This window comes from Notolabrus celidotus, chromosome 7 (genome assembly GCF_009762535.1).
Source record: "Notolabrus celidotus isolate fNotCel1 chromosome 7, fNotCel1.pri, whole genome shotgun sequence".
Lineage (NCBI taxonomy): Eukaryota > Metazoa > Chordata > Actinopteri > Labriformes > Labridae > Notolabrus > Notolabrus celidotus.
The window spans coordinates 16,040,563-16,063,576 of record NC_048278.1 but is presented as its reverse complement, the minus strand read 5'-3'; the positions used below and the strand labels follow the sequence as shown (position 1 = coordinate 16,063,576).

The 23,014-nt window shown below is 39.2% G+C and overlaps 1 protein-coding gene across 2 annotated transcripts in view; it reads left to right on the top strand.

The window, feature by feature from the left end:
- Positions 1 to 23,014, top strand: part of si:ch211-239f4.1 (EVI5-like protein) — a 39,192-nt gene that overhangs the window by 7,146 nt on the left and 9,032 nt on the right. For both annotated transcript variants that reach the window (XM_034687279.1, XM_034687280.1), the window contains 11 exons: positions 8,367 to 8,747; positions 13,911 to 14,100; positions 14,971 to 15,195; positions 16,824 to 16,898; positions 17,183 to 17,308; positions 17,473 to 17,616; positions 17,743 to 17,832; positions 18,385 to 18,482; positions 18,679 to 18,739; positions 19,352 to 19,405; positions 21,177 to 21,317. In XM_034687279.1, the coding sequence (XP_034543170.1) occupies positions 8,506 to 8,747; positions 13,911 to 14,100; positions 14,971 to 15,195; positions 16,824 to 16,898; positions 17,183 to 17,308; positions 17,473 to 17,616; positions 17,743 to 17,832; positions 18,385 to 18,482; positions 18,679 to 18,739; positions 19,352 to 19,405; positions 21,177 to 21,317 (1,446 nt within the window). In that variant the 5' untranslated portion in view covers positions 8,367 to 8,505. The remainder of the gene's footprint in view (positions 1 to 8,366; positions 8,748 to 13,910; positions 14,101 to 14,970; positions 15,196 to 16,823; positions 16,899 to 17,182; positions 17,309 to 17,472; positions 17,617 to 17,742; positions 17,833 to 18,384; positions 18,483 to 18,678; positions 18,740 to 19,351; positions 19,406 to 21,176; positions 21,318 to 23,014) is intronic.

Below are 23,014 nucleotides of genomic sequence, written 5' to 3'. Positions count from 1 at the left end.
ACCCATAGGGAGCAGTTTCTATATGAGGTGTTTGGAAAGTAAGTAATGATAATACTGAAAGAGCTAATTTTCTCAGGGTTATTGGATAGCTTTTCCAAGTAGGGCTGTCATAATACCAACGTCAAATCAAAGAACATTGATACCTGTTTCGCAAAAAAAAATGCAACTTTTTTATATTATCACCACACTGCAAACAAGTGTTGGCTCAGAATTGGTAGGTTAACAGAGACTAACATTTGACATACTGATAAATAATGCCTGATTTCCTGTTTCACTGCTTTGTTTTCATTCACGATGCTCACTCTTTACTTTAACTCAATGTAACTCAACCACAGCTACTCTCTCTGAAAATACAACTGTCACAAGCTTCAGTACTCTTCAATACAAGCTTGTGTAAAAAATAATGCAGATTATGTCTCTTTAAATCCTGTGGAATTGAAAACATATAGAAGTTTCAAAAACTTTGACAATCTTAACTCTTGGTGCACAGCAACTTGTATATAAATCACAGTGTTATCAGCGTACAGAACGATTCAACAATAAAATGTCTTCATCATAAGTAAAAAGACTTGTCTCATATTCTTGTCTCAAAGAGAAGACCTGAATACCACAGTTGAGTTACAGAGTGGGTGACTTGGCAGGTTTTGTTAAGGAAGCAAATGCATGGAAAATAATTTGTTGTTTGTTTTCCTTTGAGTTTTTCAGTGTCATGTGAGTGTGTTATATACACTTTTTTTTTAAAGTTAAAGTGTTAGCTAGAGCTACTGCAAAGAATTTTCAATTTCGGCCTCCCCTGTGGTCAAAAGATACTTCTCGGGGCGACGCTGGACTCGCTGTCTAAGCGTGCCCCATATACAGAGGCTATAGCCCTCGTTGCGGGCTCGATTCCCGCCTCGACCATTTGCTGCATGTCATCCCCAACTCTATACTCCCCACATTTCCTGTCTCTCTCCAACTGTCCTGTCTATTAAAGGAAATGAAAATGCCAAAAAAAAATTAACTTTGAAAAAAAAATAATTAAGGATACATCTATTTGCTTATCTTTTTCTGTACATTCGTAAATAGTTTTCATCCTGATTGTTTTTTTCGTGGTCAAATATATTGCTGACTGTGAATATTAGTAGTTGAAATATTTACAAAAGGCTTATTTCTCAGCATGCTTTCAATCTTTTGGTCTGACACTACCCCCTCACAAGAGGTTACAGGTATTAAAAATTGCATTATAGAAATTGTCAATCCTGTTGCCGATAGTCTTTTTTTTCTCCTTTTGTAGGTCATAAAAATGGATCACTTTTAATTTCAGCCTGTTTCATAACAAGTTAAAAACTCCTCATAGGGGCTTAACAAAGGAAAAATGAGAACACCCTGTACAGAATATGCACTTCTTAGTTTTGTATCATCGAATACACTATCCTGTAAGTGGTATGATTATATTTTAAAAGGTCATGTTGGGGATAGTTATGACTGTATTCTCATGATTTATAATTTTAGGTTTACTTTGTTAAGTTGAAACCTCAACACTATCTACAACCCATAGCTGATAAATAAAGTAAAAGACTTTACTCTAAAATATTAAAAAGAAGCAGGTAAAGTACAAGTTATACATAATTGTTCTTCCTGTAAGCCAAGTTATTTGAATAGATGTCCCTCTTTACTACTCCTGTCAGGCACAGGCTCTGAGATCATGGAGTCTGCTTTCATCGTACACAAATTGATTAGTGTCTGTTTTACACACCATTGGCCTTGTGCACATAAAGTGGACTGTGTTATTTAACTGGTCAATATGTGAAGTGAGGACTAATTCTGTGCATCCGCTTTAGCTAATTGAGTTGTTCTGATTCCAGTCATGTCCCACAAACAGTGAAAGGGGAAAGCTTCGATACAAGATATTTAAAACGCCTACATCTTTCTTTCACAACAGGACTCTGAGTAACATGAAACCCAGCAACAGTCACAAGGACAGCGGGTCCAGTATGAATAGCGTGGAAATAGACAGTCCACGTGTCTGCAACCAAACATGGGATCATGAGTTGAACCAACGGCGAGGTTAGCAGCTACAGATTAATGAAAAGGGTCTCCTTTAATGTCAGGGCTGGAAAGCCTGAGGGCACAGACAGACACACATACACGTACAGAGGGGGAGAGAGGGAGGGTGTGCACACCATGGTGGTCTGTATATTTTTAGAATCTGGCATGATTTCTTTGTTTTTGTTTTTAAAAAGACTGTTTTTGTTTTGTCTTTTCAAATTTGATGTGTTTTTGGTGCCTCTGCGGGAATGATTCCTGCCTATGACAGTATGTAATATAACTGTATGTCTGCTTTGTTGCAGACAGGGATGGTGTTGATCGAACAGTTGTTGGTGGGTGTTGTCACAAGATTAAAGGGGGCATCTGTTTTTTATACCCTCCTAATTTTAATTGCCCCAGGCCAACTCAATGCCAAGCCCAGATGGAGACTGTGAATAGCTTCTTTACACCAATGAGATGTATTTTGTAAATCAGACACATCCTGCACTCAGGTTTGCATGCAAAGCACGGGTACAAATAAGAAACATGGAGGGGGCAAAGGGACATGGGTTCATGTTGAACAATTGGAAATAGTGCATTTGTGTGTGTGTGTGTGTGTGTGTGTGTGTGTGTGTGTGTGTGTGTGTGTGTGTGTGTGTGTGTGTGTGTGTGTGTGTGTGTGTCTGGGGTCAGAGGAGGAAACAATAGTGCTGTCTGTTTCTGTACACAGTGAGAGCTTGGTGAGGATGCGTTGAGGCGTAGACTTTGCAAAATACCGTAGTTGTGAATGGTGATGTCAGCTAAAAAGATAGACTCAACATAAACTAAATCAAGATGGTCATACATCTGTTATATTAAACATGCACCCATCACAGTTTTAATTTTGACTACACATGGCCCACGCACACACATACACACACAAACTGAGGTGGAGTTTAAGGAATATAAACATGGACAAACCAAGCATGAAGACATTTCAGTGCACATGCTGTGCGGTAACAGATCACATAGCTTGCACACGCTTAACATGCATGACAAGACTACTTAAAATGAAAGCCCCTGAAGGGTTGTTTATCCATTAGTCCTCTGCAGTTGCTCTCAACTACACATGACATTAGAGCATGCCTGCTCTCAAAGCAACAGCCAATCTAAAAAAAATAATGCTTGTTTTGCTTGGTCAGAGTCCTCTGCAGTGTCCTTCCATTAACCATGTTTGTGTGTGTGTGTGTGTGTGTGTGTGTGTGTGTGTGTGTGTGTGTGTGTGTGTGTGTGTGTGTGTGTGTGTGTGTGTGTGTGCGTGTGTGTGTGTGTGTGTGTGAGAGAGAGAGAGAGAGAGGGAATATGCACACTTAAGCCCCACTCTGCTATAGTCCTGCATGACTCACCTTTTGCAGTGTGGTGCTCGGACCACAGTGACACAGCTAAATAGCCCCCTGAAGTGCTGAAACCTCTTTGTCCTGTCATCACTGAAGGCTGTTGAACACAAGTGCCATCATTACATATCTCATGACACTAGTAGGATTTTCAAAGTAAAGTTCATCAGCCATGCACACGTTTTATTTGTGGAGCCTTTCCTGACAATTTTACGACCTCAGTCTTGTTTTCATGCCATGAATTTGTTGTGGCACTTAAGCAGTAGAAATGCTAATTGCAGTGTTCATTTGGAAATTTCTGTAGTAGTCAGGTTTCTGAGCAGAATGTTGGCCCTAAAGACAAAATGCTTGGGGAACAATTTGCAATAAATCCTTTCCCAAGGCTATGCAGTAGGGTTAAGGCATTTTATGAAGGAGGCTTTGAAGTTATTTATCCTAAAGTTATGGTATAAGGTGAGCTGGAAATGCTCAGATATGACTTACTATTGGGACAGATACACAGTAAGGCAGTAACAGCCGTCAGACAAGAGGATCTATTGACTTTACCTTGAGTCAGTATGCAGCTGTGATTAGATATCTTTCATCCAGTTTTAGCATTTTCTGAAAACTTAATTTAGACAATCATTTATAATACCTTTAAATGTAAGTATCACAAACTGACCAGAATGCTGAACAAGAGCCTGCTTCAGCTTTAGTGTTTAAGGTTCTCTAGGTATCAAAACCAAGGTGAAAACATACAGAAATGTCTAGTTAGGATATAAATGTTGTTAATAACAGACCTCTTTACCATCTCACCGCTGGGATCAAGGTGAGCATGTAACTGGCATGGCAGATGCTACAGTGCCTTCAGGCTCCACCATCTGTCAGCGGTTTTAATCTTTGAGGGAAAGGCAGACTAACACTGTTTGTTGCCGTAACTTCAGCCTCAATAAGCTTGGTGAGCTTGACCAGGTTAACCAGAGTAAATAACTACCATCTCTTTTATCACTCACTGTGTTGGGAATCCCTTTGACATAAAAAGGCTCTTATATATCAGATTTGTCCTTTGACCAAGCTCTTTAACAAATGTGATTGCTCTCATTGGCCTGTTAATGGCTCTTTTGATCAGCCTGCTTTCTGTGCATGAATGTAGTCCTTGTCTCCTCCCTGTGTGGTGTTTTCCTTGTTTAGACTATTATGCTTGTCTCCTCTCCTCTCCTCTCCTCTCCTCTCCTCTCCTCTCCTCTCCTCTCCTCTCCTCTCCTCTCCTCCAGGCCATGTATCTGATCTACTTGTTTATGTTTATTCTCTGCATCATTTGCTTGAAAACAAGAGCATTTGTGCAGGCTATTTGCGACACCCTTCACAGTCGGTTACACATTGACCAAAATCAATTCTCTAGTTCATTGTTTCAGATTTTTCTCACAGATCTGCTTTTTGCTGATCAATTGACTTTGTTGTTGTGACTGAGTTTGCTGTCGACCATGAGCTGGGTTTGTGCATGTTTATTCCTGTCAGGGATCCCTCTCTTCTGCACACTTACATTGTTGTGTTTTAACTTTTATTCTTGAGTTCTTGTATGTGTAAGTAGAAGTTATTTCCACAGGGCTCCCCTGGTCAAAGGTCTGCATCCATAATTCAGAGAGAAAGAAAATCAGAGAAGTGGGTTGCATTACATTTTGCTGCCTGTTACAAAGCAGCAGTTTGACCTTGTTGATTTTCTCCACCCACCAATTTCAGCTTCTCAACAGTTCAGTCGCTGCAGCACACAGAGAGAATTTACATACATAATCGCAGATACAGAATATGCTTATGTGTGTTGAATGAGTCTTCATCCTTATTGCTCTGTCCTCTGCTAAATGTATTCTGTAGCTGCTAAATGTGGCACAGCAAACAAGCCCTGGGATGTTTGTCCTCTTTTCACAAGTGTGAAATCTTTCTGTGAAATACTTATGACTTCTCCGTAGTCTGAATGTTTTCTCAAAGATCAATACAATGAGGCAAAGCAAAACTACAGGGTGTAGATGAGGCGTCTAACATTAGCAAGTTAAATGTTTCACTCAGGATACATATTCTGCATCCTGACACGCCCTTAGCTAATTGTACTTTGAAACACAAACCCCATCTTCATAGAGCCCGACTGATATATCTCTTCTTGGGCAAATATTTGTTGTATCAGAATGTGCATTAATAATAATAAAACTTTTTTTTTTTTTTAATTACTAATAATAATAATAATAATAATAATAATAATAATAATTGATATGACTTATAAAGTGCTTTTCTTGATACTCAAAGTCGCTTTACATAAAGTGGGAAAAAATAAAATAATAGATAAAAACAAACTGAGATGGGGATGGAGTAGAAGTTATGTGTTGTGGGCTTTTTTGAACAGGAAGGTCTTGAGGTGGTTTTTAAATGAGTGAAGTGAGTCAGAATTGCAGATGTTTTGAGGGAGGGAGTTCCAGAAAGTTGGGGCAGCGATAGAAAAGGCTCTGTTCCCCAAGGTGCAGTGCTTGGTCTTGGTAATAGGGGACAGAAGATTAGCATTGGATGATCTGAGGTGGCTAGATGAGGAGTGGCGTTTGAGGAGGTCCGTCAGGTATGTGGGTCAAGGATTTTGAGGGCTTTGTAGGTGATGAGCAGGATCTTGAACTTGATTCGGTGCTGTATGGGGAGCCAGTGGAGGTGCTGAAGGATGGGTCTGATGTGAGCTCTGGAGTGGGAGTGGGTGAGTGACCAGGCAGCTGAGTTTTGGACATATTGTAGTTTTTGGAGGTCAGTGGAGGGCCGTAGAGAATGCTGTCACAGTAGTCCAGTCTGAAGGTTATGAGGCCGTGGATGAGGGTTTCATTAAAGGACATGCAGAAACAATGCTTGGAGTAATTGAAAAATGAAGTCTTCACAGCAGCCAATGTTTGACACCACATTTTAAAACACTCAGTGCATGAAGTTGAGCGTCAGATCTAAGCAGATGGTCCTCCACACTAGGATTGTTAACGATTATTAACAATGTTATTGAAAGTTTTATTAAGATAGTTGTTTGGGAATGCAGCCTTCTTTCTGGATAATCTAACCTGTGCATAGACCATGTTCAAAGCTCAAACATATTCATCCCAACCAAAACATCGGTAATCAATGCTAATGGTAGCAGCTACAAAAAGTCCAATATCATTCAAGCTTCCCGCTTTTATCACCTATAAATGCTCAATTAATGGATGAGGGGAAACATTAAGCGTGAACAGTACTGTTGAATCAGTTTTACATCAGGGAAACCAAGCAGCAACCTCTGGTCTCAAAATATGAAGCCCATGCGGAAGTGTTATAAACTGCAATTCATCGAGAATCCGCTTGAGGCTGGCTGCAGAAACACCAGAAACATACATACACACCAATTTAAAAAAGGTGATCTTTGCAGCATTAATAAACATGTTCCCAGCCTGGTTAAAAAAATGGCTTCGGTCTACGTCGCTAATTTCTCTATCGGCACACACTGGACTTTTTCTAATGCGACAGTTGAGAAGATATTAAGATTACGATTTTTTGCCCAAATAAGGACATGACTGACTTGATTGCAGGCGGGAGCACATAGCTGTTGGCTAGGAGGCTCAAACCCTGCCTCTTTATGTCACACTCTTTCAACATTTCCAATATGGCTCTGACAATTGGCTTCAAAACAACACTCAGGAACAGATGGGTGACGTGGGATACTATGTCCATTATTTATAGTCTATGGTGAAAACATGTATTTGATAAATACAATTCTCACCCTGGTAGTTACTTTTTCTTACTTGTTTCTTGTCTGTGGCTACAGCTTTTACAAGCTCTGTGACACCTACACTATCTCCCTCTGAACTTACTCAATTATTCATGTGATTTATTTATGATCAGATTGATCTCTTAATGCACAGTCATCACTCTGGAGCATCGCTGAGTCTTTTTGAAACCATAAGCTGATATAAATTGAATAACAGTGAATGAGGTCATAATGTGTCTAACACAGCTAACAGGTTAGTTCTTTTAAATGCAACGCGAAGTTATGAGTGTCCTATTATTTTCTCACATCTCTAGATCACAACAAAAAACATTTCCTGTGTAGGCCTCACCGGGCAACTCTTTGTCTAAGTGTGAAGAAATAGCAGCTTTGTGATGACAGAGTCAGTCTGCAGTGACGGAGTGGGATGCTCTCAGTCAGGATGATGTCATCACAGTGACTCAGGGCCACTTCTTCAAAGCAGCTTTTTGAGCAAGGGTTGGGAGGGGCATTGTTGGCATTTTCACAAGGATTGGACCTGTATGACTAGTTTATTTTAGTTCACTTCATTAAGCAAACACTTCATCTTTAATGTCGTGCTCCTCCTAATTTTCAAATACACACACAACTGAAAATGCAGAGGATGTTTGTACACAGGGAGAACTAAGGCGTGTCTTTTATTTGTTCATTTGTCTAACTTATTTTTCTCTCACAGGGTCAGTACCTTCTGATATTCACTGTTATATATTACAAATCACATGGCAAAGATAGGATTTGGTGGCAAGATCATGTTAGTGTTTTTTCAAGGGACAGTATTTGAATTTGAAGCAGCTACAGATGTTAGTTAAAGCAATGAAGACCTTACATTTCATTGTTTGCCTTTTGAAAGTGAAAGATGACAAAGGTAGTTTCCTTTTTTGAACAGGAAACAAAACTCCTCTCAGTAGTGAGCAATCAGTAGAAAGAATCAGTCAAAATTAAGTTTTTTAATTAAGTTATCACCGATCTGGCTTTTAATTTATTAATTCTATTAAATTTTAATTGCTGCTTATGTCCTGTTGTACCATTGTTAAATAGATATTTATAATTGTTTTTTACTGCAGACCTAAAAATGATTTAAATATACAATTTAACAAGGTAGGACATTCTGTGTAGTCCAGGTTTTGTAAAATTGTCAGACTTATAACACATTTTTTAACATGTTGCCTTCTCAGTCAGTCATGTTTATCTTTTGTTTTCTTTGTCCGTTACAGGTTTAAAGACCTCTGATCACATTGGCTCTGAGGCCAGACAGGAAGCCACCCAGGCATCAGGAGAAGGGGGACCAGCAGACTGAAATAACCTCTTACTACACCCACACTGCTTCACCCATAACACTCCATCACCACCACCATGTCTATACCCAGCAGTAGCCCAGAAAGAGAGGGATCTACTGGGGTTCACCCTCAGCTAGAGTGTCCTTCCTCCCCTACGGGATTGGAGCCAGATCCGTTGTCAACAGGCAGCCCTGTGCTCAGCCCAGACTCCTCTTCCCATGATGCACTGCTGTCAGCACCAGCAGCCTCCCCGGCAGACTCAGAGAATCTAAGTCCTGATGAGCTGGAGCTGCTGGCCAAACTGGAGGAGCAAAACAGGTGAGATCAGCAGCTGTTTCCATGGTGTTCAACAACAAAATAAATGTAAAGGTCCCTCCCTTTAAAATTGAAAGCAATTAGGTATAATAATGGTTTAATCTCAAAGTTTTTAAGAGTGTTTCCTGGTCTCCTCCCTTTACCCATTCATAACCCAGCAACTAAAACTAGTCACAGCAAGTCTGTCCAGCAGCAGTATATATGGGGTTTGAGGGTTAGGAGTGGTTCTTACTGTGTGTGGTTTTATAAGTTTGTGGAAAACCAGGAATATAATTGCAAAGTTTTCAGAGTATAGCATAAAATGCAGTAACTATCACTATAGTATGAGTTAGTAGACAAAAGTAGTGCATTTTTTTTTCGAGTTTAAGCAATTCCATCCTTGTTCGCATGTTACTATTTTATAATCATTCGACACCCCAGCCAGTGATAGCCAAGAGACCAGACAGAAACAGCCTTTCAGATAGACCAAAAGCAAGTCCAAATGTTGCCTTTTAAATTAACTACCATGACCTGGTTCTCTTACATCCTTCACAGACAAGGAGGTGTTGGATTAGCCAATAAGCTAAGCTACATCTTCATCCTCAAAACATGACAACATGTTGCAAGTATTGTTTGAATCATCACAGCACCAAAAAGGGTCATGCTGGCTTGAAATACATCTACAATACAGATAACATATCTCATTACTTTACTGTACTGTGTATATATTGCAATAACAATTGCAATAACAATGTTGTGTACGTGCGCATGTAGGGTTGCCAACTGTCCCGTATTAGCCGGGACATCCCGTATATTGGGCTAAATTGGTTTGTTTCATACGGGACCTTAATTGTCCTGTATATTGACTATTAACCCATGTAAATACAGCAGACTGTACTCTACAGATCCTAGATCAGATAAAACGGCAGTGGCAGATCATGTGCCAATCACACCACCTGTCATCCAATCGCAGGCCCCCTCACGCACATCAGTTGTTTACAGCACAGATGCGCCAAGTCTTGCAAAAAAGTGTGGAGAGGATTTTCTCTCTGATGGCCATTAAATGGTCAGACTCAAGAAACAGATGCAGCACAGAGCTGATCAAAAATGAACTTCAAATATCTGTAAACTGTGACTTGTCATGTGAGGATTTCTCTGGCTGTGCAAAAGGACAAAAGACTGCTTGAGTCAGTCAAGAGCAGCAAAAAGTATCCATGGAAAAAGTGTTTTTTGATGTAAAGATCCAAATTGTGGTTTCTTTGAGGTTTATTCATATGAGGTTACATAATGATACAGTAAGGATTAAAGGGAATATACACACTTTCTGCATTTCCAGTTGAATCAGAATATGAATATACGCTGAATTCACACATCATGCTCAGACCACCATGGTATTGTGCACCTGTCCCTTATTTAGTAGTGAGAAAGTTTGCAATCCTATGCGCATGTAGAGCTAGCTAGCTAGTAAAGATGCTTACCTTTTGCCTGAGAAATACAAACTTATAGTCTTGGTCTTTTAGCATCAAACCATGTTCATCAGGTGCATATTTTTGACCTGGTTATGGGTTGTGGGATCTTGTTTAGTTGGTCAGGCTAAGACATAAAAAAGGTCAACAAGAAATAGAGGTGATAGTTGGCTGTTAATGCTAGCTTTGTTAGCTTGCTGGTTACATCTGTCACCTCTGTAGGTTGAATTAGCTTAGACAGTCAGCAAGGTATGATAACATGGAGGAAATATGGACAAAAAAAATCTATAAAACAAGTAAGAAAAATAGCCTAGTAGTAAACAACATATTTGGATCAAACTAGGAACAAACATTAGAATAAAGGTGAAAGAATGGACGAATAGGTCAAAAGGTGTATTTATAGTGTGAGTTCAGCAGGAGAAGATGAGCTGCAGAATAAAATGAGGGCTAATGATACTGTCAAAACATCAACTAATTAACGGGATGGCTTAACATGGAAGATAATTAGAACTTCACAAGTGATGAAAAACAAAATCACCCTCTGACATTTATTTTCTTGAGGGGTGGGTGAATAAAGCCTTAGTTCTGAGAATAGGACAGTGGATATAGGAAACTTGGAAAAGAGAGAGGGGAGTGATATGCAGATAAGAGCCAAGGGTCAGATTTGAGCTGCCCACTTTGAGGACTATAACCTGTATGCATGGGCTGCATGATTTAACAACTGGGCTACACTGGCACCCCAAGCTGCCTTTTTTGAATGCAGATATTGTAAAAGTTTTAAAGTTAACTTTTTCATTTTGAAACAGTTTTGTGAGAAATATTCAGTGTGGCTTCTGATCCTATAAATGGTTAATGGACTTGTACTTCCTGACCACTCAAAGCTCTTTTACACTACTCGTCACATTCATCCATTCACACCACATTCACTCACTGATGGTAGAGGCTGCTATATAGTAAGGGACCATCAGTATTAGCTAACCTCATTCATACACATTCACACACCACTGAACAACAGCGGGAGCAGTTTGGCATGTGACTGCAGGAGCTGGGATGAACCACCAACCTTCAGATTGATAGACGACCAACTCTACCCACTGAGCCACAGCCGCCCTATACACAAGCTAGACACTTTTTGAAAAACATAGCACCCATATAACCTTCCTTGAATTTAATGTATGCAAATAATGAGATTAAAGAAGTGCATAGAGCCCTGTGAGCAGCAGAGGTGAAAAATCGAACAGAAAGCTGTTATGAATGTTTTGAAACAACGTATCATGAAGCCAAGCAGACTTCAGCTTCTGTGATCTATTTAGCAGTAAGGTTGAATGTTCTGTGCATTTTAAGGCTTGCAGAGAATTAAAAATGTTTTTTTTCCTCAATGATAGAGTTTGGCATCTTTAAGTCTACAGTCAATTATTTATGGTTAAATTGTGTAACACTGCATAATGTACCATTTAGACACGGGACACTTAAAGCTAGAAAGATCAATATCTAGTGTAAAAAAGTAAAAGCTAATATTAATTTGACCCAGAATCACAAATATGCACGTCCTACATTTGTGACAAATACAGAGTTACAAAAATATGTATGTGGGTAAGTGTTTTAGGAAACATGTTGAGTGAGCATTGAACACTATATCAGAGGTAATGTTTTCACTTAGAATTTGAGAAGATAAAAAGCAACAATCTCATTTCATCTCTAAAGTGTTGGTCAGACAATGTTCTGAATATCAGTGCAACATCCTGCGAGAGATCAGCACTTTCTGTGATGTACAGTCATTATCATATAATGATACAAAGATTTTATTCCTCTTTGAGTGATATTTTACATTCTCAATAACTCACATTTTGACCTCCTGCTGTCATTGTCTCTCAATCCCCGGAACAACCACTTTCAGTAAAGCATAAACATACACCCAGTACTCTACTGTATATCCTTTCAGAGAGCTTATAATGTAACCTTTTCAGGATCCATATCCGCAGGATAAATGGATAAAAACTAAGATCCACTTGCTTCATAGTCATGTTTTAGAAATTCACTATTCCATCAAAGACAAAGGTTTAATCTTAAACTGCCATGAGCAAGTTATTCTGTGCAGCAAAAAGACTGTTCATGAGATCGCACCTGGGTCGAACAATTAGTTTGACTTGATTAATCCCAACAGAGACTCAAAGGACAGGAAATCGCTTCCAGCATAAAGGAGAGTAGCACTGCAATATTTTAAGTGGAAGTAGCCACATTGTTGTTACATCACATGTTTCAGCAGGGGGGGTCAACGTGTGCGAGTCAAGTGATTTGAAGACTAAAGACATTCAGGGGTCAAAGTGGGACTGAACTGAGCAGCCTCAGGGACAAGAGCGTCTCCTTGATCACTTCATATCTGCCTCCTGCTGCTCTGTTACACTGAGTGTAAGATAAACGTAAGAATATTTAAAGAAGCAGTGCACACTTTGTGAAACAGTCATTGACTGATTTTATTTGATTTTATTTGATTTTATTTGATTTTGATGTCTTGCATGAACAATATGTCCAGCATGTACAGCAAAAATAGACACATTGAATAGTAATGATAACATTACTGCTATCCTTATCTTTCCTCCAGGCTTTAGAAATAAATGTGAACACAATTTTATGTGTAATGTCAACACATTTATTAGCCACCTTTTCAAAAGTTAGAGACCAAATACTGTCAAATCTGAATGTAACCTCCAGCCAACATCGATGATCTCAAGGTATCTGACCCATCTGAACACAAAGATTGTAAACAAGAGAAAGTAGCTAGCTTGATTCTGTGCAAAGGTGATGATATTTGCTTAACAGTACATGTAGGCCTCAGTAATAAACTAATTTCATCTTGTTTAGTTGTTACACATATGAGGGTGTAAAAACATAGGCTGAAGCTTATTGCCTGCTGACTGCAACTGTGAAGAACTTTGTGTCAGCTTTGGCATCTCATGGGGACATTAGTATTACCACTTATCTCTTGGCTGATCTTGTCCTTCACATGCTTTGGTGGAGTTTTAAAACAGAAATCTCATCCTGCTTTCTTTAAACACTCAAATCTATTAATCTCTGTGAATATAATGAGGCTGTTTCTTCTGCCTGTGGTCAGTCATCTGGTCTGACTCCTACTCTCACATAGCAGTTACAAATTAAAAAAACTTACAGCAAGTGTCAATCTCAGTGCTGATGGTCTTGTTTTTCTTTTCTATGTCATAAAGAAGCATCACTGTTAGTAGCCATCTAAAAACTTCTCACAGGAGCTTTAACAGACAGGAGCAGCCTCAATCTTGTATTTACTATACAAATAAATATTTTGTGCTTTTACCCAAAATGTCAGAATTTTCCTGAGGCTACTGGTTATAAGACTTTCTGGCAGATTTTTGATATGAAGACCAGATCAAAATACAGTAATTTGTGTTGTGCCAATTAAAATGAACATGGTCATGTATGCAGTGGTAAAATGAGCTGCTGGAGTTGTTGCCCACATAAATTCCTCTTGTGACTCTTCAAGGTTATCAGCAAACTGTACCGAATCTTGATAAAGCACAAAACAGTCTACCTGCCGTGACTCTTCATTGTCATCACAGCCTCCCTGCTGATCTCCCATGTGGCTTCCATCTTGTATGAAACAAACATGTCAGGTTGTTTGTTACGTGTTTTTACAATAAAAAACAGTTGTAGTGTGAGCTGTGTCTTCATGAACTGTCTCTCCACGCAGGTTACTAGAGGCTGATTCCAAGTCCATGCGGTCCATGAGTGGTTCCCGGCGCAACAGCGGCTCCTCGCTGGTGTCCAGCTCCTCAGCTTCCTCCAACCTGTCACACCTGGAGGAGGATACCTGGATTTTGTGGGGACGCATCGTCAACGAGTGGGAGGAGTGGAGACGCAAAAAGGATAAACTCCTGAAGGTGGGAATAAAGAACATAAGATGTAGAATTAGAGTTTCTGTAGTCAGACGCGAAGATGAGTCATTTATTATAGATCCAAGTGAGAACATCAATAAGGAGATTATCATCCTCCATGTTTTATTTTTGCATCTTCTTGGCCAGGACACCGGATGTTTCCTTGATAGCTTTGCTAAACAAATAAATAAAAATCCCTGAGTCATTGCACCATCTATATCCACACAGACTTTTCACTGGTCTGTTTTTGTTCTTAAGGTCACAGTGTCCGTCCCTTTTTAGCTGCAAGCATATGTGTGTCAGAAACATGTTGTGCAGTGATTTCAGAGGGTTTATTTTTGCTGACACCACCTATAAATGAAAAGCCCAGAGTCTGTCTGAATCTGTTTCAAAGTGTTGAAAATTCTAATATGACTCTGCCAATGCCTTTAAGGTGCACTGCACCAACACGTTGATCTCCTCATCCTCTTTGTGTCTCTCTGCGTCCTCTGTGACAAAAAAGAGGAAGCCCAGGGGAGGAGAAGATGGATGAGACAGAGGGAAGCAAAATGACTCAGGGTGAAACGAGAGCAGACAAATCAAGCAGTATGACACGAGCTGCCTGAAAAATTCTATAGACACAAAATAAATTGAAGGAGTCTGGTTTTAGTGAAAAACAGGAGTTAGTTAACAGTTACTGTGAAGTATGACACAAGTGCCTGTTATTATGAATTTATACTTTATTAAATTTTTTAAAACAATATATCTTTTATTAATTGCATTGTTGATTCTTCTCTCACTTTTTACTCTACAAGAGATGCTTAAAACTGCATCCCTACAAATGAGCACGCTATTAATCTTCTTTCATGTCTTCCCCTCACTCTCTTCCTTATGCAGGAGTTGATCAGAAAAGGAATCCCTCATCATTTCCGCGCTATTGTCTGGCAGCTGCTGGGTAATGCCACTGACATGCCAGTAAAGAACCAGTACTCTGAGCTGCTGAAGATGTCGTCCCCATGCGAGAAGCTCATCCGCAGAGACATCGCCCGCACCTACCCTGAGCACGAGTTCTTCAAAGGCCAGGACAGCCTGGGTCAGGAAGTCCTCTTCAATGTGATGAAGGTGAGAAATGGAGCGTTCACCGTTACCTCAAGGTCTGCCCTTTTTAATAATAATACTCAGAATGTATGAATAGGTTAGAAGCAGGTACGTCTCTGTTTGGACGAGTTGTTAAGGCACAGTGATAAAGCCGTTACTAAAAATTAATAAAACCATGTGTCAGCCTGTGAGTGAATTGGATGATAAAGATGGGGATTGAAACTCAGTTCCATAAAGGACCCAGTTCTGCATTTCTCAAAACATGCAAATCAATTACATTGAGCTTATTCTGTTTTCTAAAATTGTGGGTCCCATCATGTAAAGTTACTTCTTGAGTCAACGCACATCATTCAAATCAATGACCGGTGCACAAACAAACATCCACTGTCCGTTTGAATTGCCAGCTAATGGGTATTAAACTACACAAAGAAGAAACCTGGTGGTCAGTTGCTTGAGAGGATGGCTGAACATGTGAAGAGGTCTTAACTTTGGCTACATTTTACTAAAGCAAACGGGAGGAGGAAGCAAAATTAAGTTTATGTTGCAAAATAAATTCATGCAAGGACGGAAAACAACCTCCACGATAGTATTGTGCATCAAAATTAAACCAAAATGCAACTCAGTCAACTCCAGTTGCTGTTGCTGCTGCCTCTTCCATCACCCAAAGCAGTCGTGCTAAGCTCCACACTTTGTAGCTAGTCCTATTAGTCAAAAATAGTAAGCTCGTCCTCTAACTTAACAAGGTGACATAGGGTTACATTGTTGTGTTTGAGGTCAGGTTGATAAAATGAGCATCAGGCAAAGGTAAGGGTCTTTCCACCAAACAATAGATGCATATTGGTGCTGGTATCAATCATACTTAGATACTTCATGAAGCATATATTGGTATTCATAGCAACAAAATTAACAATCCACATAAAGTGGTGGAAGGTTGAATCAGGTTTTGTTCTCCTCCTCTGGATCTAGATGTGGGGGACAATCAGGAGGCTTAAAGGTTCAAGACATTCAGTGTTACTGTAATGTAATTCAAACATTTGCAGTCTTCCTCATAGCTTTTTCCTTTGTGTATTGACAGATAAAAGTCTAACAGCAGAGGAGAATGAAAATATTGGCAATAATTGATTCAGCTGGAAGGCATGTTCCAGGTGCATTCAGCAAAATAGAAACAAAAAGTCATCAAACCCTGCTGGATATTTGCAACTTCATTGATTGTGTTGTAGTCTTTTTTAAGTTGGCAATTCAAACCTCCAAGAAGATGTTTGGATTAAAAAAAGGAGGAAAATAATCATATCAGAGCACCATTTTTAACACTTCCCTCCTGCTGTTATTCAGAAACAGATGCATTAACCTGGAAACATTCAAATGGCTTTAATGAAATCCTCTTTTTCTATCAAGTGTTACCTTCATGATGAGACAAAATCTGCATTGAGTCAGTGAAATGCAGAGATTTGTTTTTCACAGCCATGAAAACAAGCTTGTTCATGATCACCACATCAGCCCTGCTCTCTGATAGCTGCTGAGCTGCAGGAAATGAAGAGACCTCTGGTGACTGGTTGCTCACAGTCTGAGTGTTCAGTTGGGATTACAGATGTCATCTGCACTGCTTTGGATGGAAACAGCACACTGCAAATGTGATGTTTTGTGTTTTTCAGGCATACTCTCTGGTGGATCGAGAGGTGGGCTACTGCCAAGGCAGTGCATTCATTGTAGGTCTGCTGCTTATGCAGGTAAGGACTGAATATTTCAGGTAAACAGACCATAATGAGAATACTTTGCCCTTAAAGTTCAGCGCAGTGTTTATGAAGTTCCATTTAATCAGTCCCCTTAGAAGTTGTAGATTATTACTTTCAAAACTAGTTCATTAAGTTGCAAGTTTTTGAAAAAATTATAAGGCAATTAAATTATCCCCAGAGTTTATCACAGAAAAACAAAGCTACTGTGTGGTGTATTGATTAACTTTAGCTAAATATCTAATGAGGAGGCTTTACTCACCCCTCTCACCTTCTTTCAGATGCCCGAGGAGGAGGCGTTTTGTGTTTTCGTGCGTCTGATGCAGGAGTACCGTCTGAGGGAGCTGTTCAAACCCAGCATGGCTGAACTGGGCCTCTGTATCTACCAGTTTGAGTATCTGCTACAGGTAAAGAGGAAACACCTGAATGTACCATAGTAAAAAGACTTGCAGTGTTTAATTTCATCCACAAAGGGGCAGCAGATTATGAATTCGCATCTCCAGCACATCAGTTTGTTTTTGTCATATCATTTTGTCTTTGTCTAACAATGGTGCTCTTTTTTTAATCTTAGGAACAACTCCCAGAGCTGAACGTCCATTTTCGATCCCAGAGTTTCCACACATCTATGTACGCCTCGTCATGGTTCCTTACTCTTTTCCTCACCTTTCTCCCTCTGCCTGTGGCCACACGGATCTTTGATATATTCATGTATGAGGTAGGATACATCAGATTATGTTTTTCAGTATCTAAAGATGTACTTAATATGTTTTTCTGTGTATTCTGCATACTTGTCTGTATTTTCAGCCTAGTACAAATAGTAAAACATCTGACCTGTCTGTAGGGCTTAGAGATTATCTTCCGTGTGGGCCTGGCTATCCTGCAGTACAACCAGACTGACCTCATTCAGCTGGACATGGAGGGCATGTCACAGGTAAGAGGCTGCAGCTTTGTGTCACCTTCTGCAGAAATGATATCAGTTACAGAACAAGTTACAAGCTAATGCTATCAATAAACTTTTGTCATGCCTCATGAAAGACAGATCCACTTTAATCTGTCAGATACATTTTGTCATGATTTATTCATAATGGTGTTTATACAAATGCAGAAGAGAAATTACAATTGCTAAAGTAAAGACCCACACAACTAGTGAATTATTCTTGATGTATATTTCTTTTTTTATTCAGAGACAAAGGTTAAAAAAGGATGTATCTGTCAGCAGGTTGTCTTATTTGTTTCATTTCAACACTTCCACATTTTAAAAACAGAGAGTTGCAACTACTTTAAATGTATAACTGTTTCCCACCAGTCTGCCTGATGAGTTAACCAACCCCTCATCATCAGGCAAACATTGGGCCTTAAATGCTTTTTTTTCACTCCTTCTATAACGTGTCTGCCTCCATCTTCATGAAATATGAATGAGCATGTTTTTTGTTTTTTTTTCTGGGGGTCTAATCTTGTGTTATTTCTCCGGGGCTTCTGCCAGCATTTCCAGAAGGTGATCCCCCACCAGTTCGACAGCTGCCCAGACAAGCTGATCCTCAGGGCCTACCAAGTTAAATACAACCCCAAGAGGATGAAGAAGTAAGAACAATCATTATTCATCACACAGGCTGAAACGCTTCATGTGGTAGAGTGGGATTTGCAGTTTTAATGAATTCATTCATTCATTTTTTACAGAGATTTCTGCTTTTGTGATAATTGTCATTAGACCAAATCAACAAATTACACACAAATAATGTTAAAGTGAGAGTTAATAACGTTGTTTTTCTTTTCTTAGACTTGAGAAAGAATACACCACAATCAAGAACAAAGAAATGGAGGAACAAATTGAGATCAAGGTGTGTATTTTCCTGTGCACTCAGCTTTGTGTGTCTTTGAATAGGGAAGCACATCAAAGTATCAGTTGAACATTGGTATCTGCTGATATTTGCCCTGTTGACAGACATCTGCCTGTTGGCGAAAAATATGCCATGCGCCGATGTCAGCAGCTGCTTTTATCTGTAGTTTTGCATACGTTTAAAACCGACCAGCTAGCATATGTAACTGCTGTATCAGGGCAAAAGTCACCTGTTGGACAAAATCTGATTTGTTTTCATTGTCACAGAGAAAGAAAGTGTCAGCAGTGTGGGATGATTACACAGTCTCCGAGAAAGATCAGTGGTGTGCAGTTTGTAAGACATGTTACAGTGGCATTTTAAGAGAAGGGACTAATAGCAACAATTTAAATACATCAAATCTCAGCTCGTTTAAAATCAGACTTAAAGCATTACAAAGATGTTATGAAAGAAACATCCATATTGGAATCTGCTGTCAGTTAAATTGTTATTTTAAACATCAGCCCAGGTTTTCACAATCATTGCATCTTTATTTTGTATGTATTGTTTATGATAAGGAAAGAGATAATAACTTGATGACAGCCATATGACAGTTCTCTCTTTCTCTCTACACAGAGATTACGCACAGAAAACAGGCTGCTGAAGCAGAGGATCGAGACATTGGAGAAGGTAAGAGATGAGCTTAGATTTCAGCTTAAAGTCTAAAGTAAATCAGGTTTGTCTGATCAGGTGTTCAGCACTTTAACACTGAAACCACTTTGTGGTGTCAGTTTGCTTCTCCTGAGGACCCTGGAGCTATTGTGTGTGTGTGTGTATTTGTGTATCCTCTTAATAGGTTCTTTTTTGAGGAAGGTTTTTTCTCCTCCTCTCAAGCACTCTGCTTTTAGAACCACTGCCTTTAACAATTTTCTCATGCTTTGTAAAATACTTCCTTTTCTGAGTGATCTCATTGTGGCCTCTTTCTTCAGCATAGAAGGTCTCCTCACTTCTCTTCTTTAAAAAAAGAAAAGAACAAAAAAACGGATTCACAACCTGTTACGCTGCTCCTCTTTTCTTTGACTGTCTTCTTGTGGGTTGTGGTGGTTTATTCTCCCTGGTGTCCCACTGTCTTTCTCTCTCTTCATCTCTTTTTTTTCATCCTCTTCTTCCTTTTCTGGGCTGCGCTGTAGGAGAGTGCAGCTCTGGCAGACAGACTGATACAGGTAGAGTACTGTACACCACTTTCCTACTGACCTTGCTATCCTCAGCCCTTGTAACACCTCCCTCCTCTTCCTTTTCTTCCTCTCTTGCACTGCTTCTATCCTCACTTTAAACAATAACCAGAAGTGCATGACAGACATGTTGTTTATGTCTTTATTTTTTTCAGTTTGCAGGGCCGCCTTGTTAACCCTGAATGCATGTCTTTTTTATCCATGATGTTTATTATTATCTCAGGTTGTACAGTCCCTGCATGTGGCATGTTAAAGTCTAGTATTATTACTACTATGCTATAGCAATCATTCATTATGAAAACAAGTTGTTAACCAGAATATGATGGATGAATCTTGTATGGGTTGACATTTTGGAAAATGTGCTTTCTTGCTGTTTTGTATAATGTGAAAGTAGTAAAGAGTTACATCAGGTGCAGAAATCTTGAGTCAAAATATAAACTTTTCTAAATATCTGAAATGCGAACAGCTTAAAGGCACAACAAGAATGTTAGTCTGACTCATCAAACCTGGGTTAAGCGTTCTATTTTAGATAAGAATGTCCTTCCCATCCACGATCTGCATAAAATACTTTCAGAGCTCATGTCACGAATTAAAACAGAAACCCCCAAACTGCAAACCTGCATGCTGAAAATGTGGAGTTTTCACAAACCTTTAGATTGCTGTTTCATGTTTTTTTTTGCACACCAAAACAATTTACCTCACCACATTTCTCTGCATCTCACGCTCAGCACTGCCCTGTTTAATTTCCTGATTGGGGTGTTGTCTTTTGTATGGCAGCTTTTTGGTAGATTGAGACAGATCTTTCCTCTAGCACAGGTACAGCACAGTGTTTGGAATAGTCAGGCTATAGAAGACTAGATCAACACCCGCTGCTTATTAAAAAGTATACATTACTTAGCCACTGACAGATTTGGACTGGCTATTTCCTCTCCTTTCAGACTGCAGTGTAAGTTCAACAAGCTTCCATCTCTATCTTCACTTTGAACTGACAGAAACGATTTAGCCACCTCTCTGCAAGACGGCTATAAAGCATGTTTCCCAAAACATTGAACTCTTGTTTTAAGGCTAAAAACATCCTTCAACTAACATGTAGTTCCTATGATAAAGGAAAAAAATAGGTTGTGCTCCCTTGAGACAAACCTGACTTTTTCCTTATAACGTAGCCTGTATGTATGTTATGTTTAAACAAGCGTAGTAATCTGGACTCTCGCTCTGACCTGCTGTTTCAGGGTCAGGTGACACGGGCGCAGGAAGCCGAGGAGAACTACGTGATCAAGCGGGAGCTGGCGGTAGTGAGGCAACAGTGCAACACTGCCAGTGAGAGTCTGGAGAAAGCACAGGACACCATCAGAGAGCTGCAGCAACAAAGGGTAAACCTCAACCCTCTGTCTGTTACTACTCTACACTGTTGTAGCAACAGAAACAGATGCTCAACAGAGAGAATGTCAGCATGTAAAATACTCTCTAATGGTACCGTCTCATATGACGAACAATAGATTTGTGCCATATGCACAAAGCATAAGCATTCGATCTGCATTCCTCTGTCGGATCTATTTGGTAATGGTCCATAGTTTCAGTTTTGGGACTTCTTTGAATAGGACAATCTTAAAGCGCTCTATATAGATGGAAATCAGTTAAACACATTTTCTGTTTTTTACATTTCAAATATCAGCCAATTTACTTTTGTGAAAACAAGCAGATCATTTTTTCAGCTGTATGTTTGAGGAGGAAATTCCCTGTCACATATTTGATAGCTAGTGTTAAGCTTGAACCAGATTAAAAATATTTTAGCAAAGACTTGAAATAGATAGGCATAGTGAACAGCAAGCCTGAATCTACATAGATATGGTAGAGCCCAACTAAGAACTCCCCTCAATAAATTACAAAGTTCAAATGTCATATCATTGTTGTTAAACTCATAGAAAACAGAAACAACTGTACAATTTGATGTAAACAAAAAATGTGTGGCAAGCTGTCCTGCCAGTTTAATGGCCTCAATTTCTTAAGAAGCAGACATAAAAGGTGGTGTCACTCTTTCTGTAGATTTTTTTTTAGAAAGAGTTCAGTTAAATGTGTTTCCAAAAAAGTTAAGGAAGTCAATAGTCTGATAATAGTTTCAATATTCAGAGATGAGATAAATATTTTGTCCAAGAGGGTCGTTGACTTTTCTTAAAGATGTTGAGTCATTTCACAGTACGCTATCAGCCTTGGGTCAGATTTACAGCAGCACATGTTTGATTTTCATGAAGTTGTTACAACACTGACTGTCTTAAGACTTCATTGGAAAATTGTAGAAGTTCAAGCGTATGCAACCAAAGCCACAGGAACTTAAACATTTAGCAACACAACTTCAAGAAACATATGTGTGTCCTGTATGAAATGAAGTACGAAATTCAGACTCTATCAGAGTTAGTCTGCATCCGAAACCCCCTGATCTCTGAAATGAGCATGTTAATCAGACACGTCAGGTTTGGCACACAGCGCTATTCAGCTGCTTGCAATAACACATTTTCAACATAAGCTTCATAAAGGTGTTTCTTTTTCATAAGTTGTATTTTTACATCAGGAAGAAATTATAAAAAGACATTTTACTTTACAGCTGTATGAGCTTATGTAAGATCCACTTGAGGAATCTTTAGGTATCTTAAAAAAAGCTTTATAAATTAAATGTATTGTTATTCTTAGGTGCGGTGGTAAATAAATAGATAAAATATCTTGAAGCAAATAAATACAAAAGACGAGATGATACATATGATTTGAAAATTGACTCAAAGTGTTCAAACCAGAGGCGCCGTTGGTCTCAAACCAGAAAAATAGTTGTGGCTTCAAGGAAACAAAATGCAAGTGAGCTGTAAGATTATGATGGTTGTAGTTTGACATGGACTTTTATATGTGTGCCCCTCTTTCATTAATCAAAGAACCCCAACTTTAGTGGCATATACAAACACACACACACACACTCATGAGGAAAAACACATCCAAGGTGACAGAGTAGCACTGTAACAGGACGTTTTGTGCTCATAAGTGTGAAAGTCAGATAAAACAAGCTCTGGGTTATTCTTTGCCA